The following is a 5,688-nucleotide window of genomic DNA, read 5'->3' on the forward strand; positions in this document are numbered from 1 at the left end:
ATCTTTCATCCTCTTGTTTTTTCTCTTTTTAAACTGTCATTTCCATTTTTCGGTAATGGAGCTTTCTTCTAACACTTTCAAAATTCAAACAATCATGATAGCGTTAACAAAGCAAGTGCATGGGCCCATGAACTCTCTGTCATTACCAGTTAGGAGCTAAAGGGATTTTTTAATGCAAAATCTTTATCTTTTTTTACTTGTAATTCTTCATTGGCATCGACGATTCCATCAGTATTTTATTATTATTATTTTTTTAATGTCTTGGATTTGGATGATTACTTTGGGATAGAGGGCTCAGAAATGGGTATTGGGCCGTGAGCCACGTCCAAGGACATTAAATCGTCTGAGGACAGGTAGATACTAACGAGGGCATACAAGTTAGTGGTTCATGGAAGAAGTCTGGTCATAAGGGATCGGGAGTGTAATCCGAGGAGAAACATTTCCTTGGCTAGGTAGAGTAGAGGTCAAAGGTCCAACTGTTCGTCAAGAACAAGGCACCAAACGATCATACTGGCAAAGATAAGCATCAAATGGGGATAAGATAAAGGAACGCTGAGAAATATCTAAGAAGAAAGCTGCTATCACCGTATTAAATGTTCTGCAGCTAACTCTTTAGCCGCATTAATGTGGAGGTGATATCTGAATAGTAACATTTAACCTTACAGCTACCCACAAAGATTTCAGGAATATGCTAATAGGACAAGTAACGTAGTCAGCAATCTAATCTACATGTGGAGGGTTGAGATGGAGTGAAGAGGGGGAATATAAATAAGAAAAACCCAATACAAAGGAGGATTCGGATAATCTGTAGAAAAATCACTGTACACTTAAGAACTGTAATTTTGTTTTAGTCCAAGAGAAATATATAAAAACAACCTTCTGCAGTCTTTGCCGAGGAGGATTATCCTTGCGCAAATTTGTTTATTTGTACTTTCAAGCAACACTTAGCCTACGGGGATTGTTGTCCAATTCATTAGAGTTCAATTTCTAGCTCACTTTCTACAAATTCATTATTTTGGACTCTTTAAATCTTTGTCCATTTTACTTGTGCTCTGGGGAGCAAAACGTGCCCTTACCTTTACCATTAAAATGTTTACCTTACCGGGCAGTCCAATATATAGCGCATGCATGACTTTTGTGTAATCTAAATGGAATAATAAGTTCAAATACAATAATAGATATTAATTAATGAATAATGATTATACCCTCGTCGAATACATGAGCTATTCCCCCCCCCCCCCCCCCCTTTTTTTATTGAGAATCTTTCCCCCAATTATATGCATGGTCCAGAATAATGTTTTGGCCTGTAAATACCTACTTAATAAAATAATAACAATTTGAATATGTAAAGCATTTGGAATTGTGATTTTAATTAATTATATAATTTTTTTTCTACTTAACTTTGCAAAATGTAGAACTTCAGTTTCCTATATTATCGCATCTTTAAGCCAAGTGGAAGAAAATCTTATTAAAAGTATATGCCTGCTCTAAGATGAGCAAATGGACATATCTTAGAAAGATCTTATTATATATATATATATATATTTATAAATGATTTTTGAGAAGTACTTTTTATTGATAAGCATATCATTTTAGATATTTCACTTGAACATATTGTATATATCAAACAATTCCATGACCGAGGCAGTATAAAGAAGTGAAATCTCTTATTAGCAAAGATAAGAAACAAACAAAAGAAGGAAGAAGTCTATATATTGTAAATGCATTCTAAATTTCTAATTCTAACATATTGTATATGGTGATATTGAACAACATATATCTTGACCTATATGGTGTATTGAATAATCAACTACTAGCTTGCCAGCAAGATGAGACTTTCACAATTCATACCAAAAGCGCGGAACCTTCATGCCTGGCTTCTTCAATCATTCCTACCACAATTAATTCAAGAGAGGGATTTAATATTTTAATAATTGTACGCCTATGATTTATTATCACAGCCTCCTCAATCTTGAGGTCAATTCAACTCAACAAACTGGGGTAAAGAATTTTCACATACCAATGCGCACTCATGGAGTGATAGTCATTGAATAGAGGAGGCAAGCATTGAGATTCAATTTTTCAAAATGAAGCTTTACACACATTATATTAAGTTATAGTATAATACTATCTAAAATGGGAAAAAAAAGAGAAGAGAATTTGCACATAAGTGGATTGATGGACCAATTTGGACGCTAAATAATTTACCAGTAAAGGTAGAATCTTTAAATGCAGCTCCAGCCAAAAAAGAAAAGAAAAGAAAGAAGCACCAAATATAGATCATATATATGATGCTCTACCTAACACTTATAGGAACATAATAATATTCCAGTTCCACCCAACTTATTGAATTAAATTATTCAACCGAATTCTGAAAATTTGTTTGAATTTCAATAATCTTCTAAGTTTCAAAAAAAGAAAATTTATCTACCCTCTGAAGGACCCAACATTTGTTTCCAAAAACTATATATTATAAAATGAGAGATGATCCAGCGGGTAGCAGTTCTACCCAAAAACTACCCACGCAGAAGCAGAAGCAGAAGCAGAACGCACTAATTAATCTATCTAGCAGTAACATGAACATAAAGTTACACCAAACTGACCAACATCAACATGCCTGTCCAAAAAAAAAACACTACAGGCAGGCAAAACGTGGAGCCCGCCAGTATGACCATGACACTAATTGTTCTGCTCTCTCTGCATCATACTGCATATACTTATATTTTTCTACGTACGAGAGAGCGTACGCTATTATTAAACATGATCAACGGCTTGAAATTCGAATTGGAAGGTAAGGAATACAACCAATTTACAAAATTACAAACGTCATTTCATTTCCATTGGGATTTGGGAGAGGTAAAATTTTATTTGATTTTGGGGGATCAGAAAAGAAAAAGCCAAACTGGCATGGCATCGCATTGGCTCTCCCTTTCCTTTTCCTATTCCTATTCCTATTTGGACGGACATGCACGCGCGTGACTGAAGTGAAGACCCTTTATAAAGTCTCTCACTCTCTCTCTCACTTCCTGTTCCCTTTCATCTTCAAGGCGTGCCATTTAGCTCTCATTACTCTCTCTCTCTCTCTCAAGCCTCAACACCACCACAAGCATCAATACTCAATAGCTCCGTTTATACTTCATGTTTCCTTCTCACATTTTCATTACCCAGAAATTTTCAGAGACAAAACCCATTTGCTCCAATAATAATACCCACCGGTTTTCTGTAGCAGTTTCTTTCCCATGATTTTCATTACCAGCTTTTATTTTTATTATTCTATCTTTGCAGACAACAACTGACAACAAGCTCTAAACCTTCACTTCTCATTTGTCACTCTCTTTCTTCTATCATTCACACACACACACACACACACACACACACACACACACAGTCTCTCTCACTTGTTAAATTTCCTACACATTTTCCACCTACAAAAACATGCATAGGTGGGAGAAAACATTGAGAGAAGATAGATACAGCCACGAGAGAAAAAACCCGTCTTTCTCTTCAACTCTACTGGACAAAATTTACCGTTCCATTGATGACGGTGACAAAAGGAGTGGAGAATTGAAATTTTACAGAGAAACAATGGGAAAAAAACAGAGCAAAGGTAGTGGGAAAAGCAATAGAGCTCTGGAAGAGGAAGAGGTGGCTAGTCTTCGCCGAGCCTGTTTGATCGAGAAGTGGATGGATAAGAAGGTCAAAGAAAAGGCTACTGCACATCGAAGACAGTACTTGACAGAATTGGAGAGAAAATCACAGCACGATCATGATCATGATCAAGATATTCTGTTCTTCAGCTCCACTTCAAGCTCTTCAGATTCTAGTTCCGGAGGATTCTCATCCTCTGATACTGAGTCTGTGTTCGGTGTGAGATCGAGGTCCTCCTGTTTCGCACCTCCAAGGCCTAAATCTGTATGCACCAGCGTCTCTGCCCAATCAGAGAGAACAGAGAGAGAACAGAGCACTCTGTATCAAGAACAGAGGGAGTTGCATATGTGTGATGATTATCATCATAATACTGCTACTACTACTACTACTACAGGGCAGACTCCAAATCTTAAGGAAGGCATAATTAAGTCAAAATCGAGGGCATTAAAGATTTATGCCAATTTAAAGAAGGTGAAACAGCCAATTTCCCCTGTTGGTCGCTTTGCGAATTTCCTAAATTCTCTTTTTGCAACAGGGAATACAAAGAAAACGAAGAACACGTTAACATCATCAATTCAAGGGTATGATGATGCTGTTATGGTGGAGAGGAAATCCAAGTCAGTGCAAGCCTCAACAGCTTGTTCTTCTGCATCTTCGTTTTCAAGATCATGCCTGAGCAAAAATTCACCTTCTTCTAGAGAAAAGCTACGCAATGGGGTTAAAAGGACGGTCCGATTCTACCCAGTAAGTGTGATTGTTGATGAAGATTGTCGTCCATGTGGGCATAAATGCTTGTACGAGGAAGACAATTCGAATCTAATGGCGGGGTCAGTGCCAACAGCGTGGAAAATTGGACGATCTCCTACAAGAAGGAATGAAGAAGAGCTCGAATTCCAGGTCTTGGAGAAAACCCGGCGCGTGGAAGAGGCGGCTAGAGAGTTTCTAAGAGATTATCATCATCAAAAACAGAAAATGAACGAGTTAACAATGCGAGATTTTCATGCCAAAAATGATTATATTTATGAAGATGATGATGATGATGCATCCAGTTGCTCAAGCTCAGATCTTTTTGAGCTTGATCACCTTGTTGTAATGGGGAAAAATAGGTATAGTGAAGAGCTTCCAGTGTATGAAACAACTCATGTTGATACTAATCGGGCCATTGCTAATGGCTTGATAATGTAATTCCAGTTATATTATACAGAGCCAAAATTTTATATATATATATATATATGTCATAAATGTTTTAAGTTGGTTATTGGTATCAGTTTAATTAATGGATTGGATTCCATGAAGGCCTAGAAATTGCAGGAACTCATTCTGGGCACCAATCTGTTTAAGCTTGATCAATTAAAATGTTTGTATTTATGTAAATAGTGAGGAAGTATGCTTTATGTTAGGCCAAATTTTGCTATAAGTTCTATACCTATATCTCTTTTCATAATGAGTTGATTTTGATTTGGACGATGACGATAGTGATGAATATATACTGCTAGTCATACTTAGATAATTTTGAGCTTGATGGCTACAGTATGCATATCATACCGGTCGACCAATTAAGGGTTTTTGTCTTTCAATTTCAAATTTTGTTGTTGATTATATATACCAGTTTATATACATATATTTAATGTCAGTGAATGGAATGCTCCTTTTTTCTTGGGGGGTGGGTTTGAGAAAAACAAAGAAAAGCTTATTGGAAGTTTTGAGTTTCTGAAAAGAATGTGGGGATGCGTCATAGGTTAGTTGTTGATCATGATGTAACACTCTCAGGTGGATACTGACAAAACAGTTTGATAGGGAAGAAGGAAAAGAGAGAGAAAGAAAGAAAGAAAAAGAGGAGGAAAAATGAAAGATTCGAGATCGTAATCACAAGCAAAATGAGAATGAGAGAGAGGGTTTGATGGTAAAGGGAAAGGCAGATCTTCGCCCATGGGAATAGAGAAAGTGAAGATTAAAGCTTTTGCTTTTGTTCTTTCTCTGGAATTGAAACTGTGTTGGCCCCCCCCTCACCCCTTGAACATTGCGTTAGAATCCCCCGTC

The 5,688-nt window shown here is 36.8% G+C and overlaps 1 protein-coding gene across 1 annotated transcript; it reads left to right on the forward strand.

Moving 5' to 3' along the window:
* Positions 1-3,034: 3,034 nt before the first annotated feature.
* LOC112038630 (protein BIG GRAIN 1-like A) lies at positions 3,035-4,985 on the forward strand. Its single transcript, XM_024071455.2, has one exon. The coding sequence runs from the start codon at positions 3,436-3,438 to the stop codon at positions 4,831-4,833; it is 1,398 nt and encodes a 465-aa protein (XP_023927223.2). The 5' UTR covers positions 3,035-3,435; the 3' UTR covers positions 4,834-4,985.
* The last annotated feature ends 703 nt before the right edge of the window (positions 4,986-5,688 follow it).

This window comes from Quercus suber, unplaced genomic scaffold (genome assembly GCF_002906115.3).
Source record: "Quercus suber isolate HL8 unplaced genomic scaffold, Cork oak 2.0 scaffold_478, whole genome shotgun sequence".
Lineage (NCBI taxonomy): Eukaryota > Viridiplantae > Streptophyta > Magnoliopsida > Fagales > Fagaceae > Quercus > Quercus suber.

What these genes read in the sequence shown, in the direction of transcription:
- LOC112038630 (XM_024071455.2), top strand. Translation starts at nt 3,436, where the DNA reads ATGCATAGGTGGGAGAAAACATTGAGAGAAGATAGATACAGCCACGAG.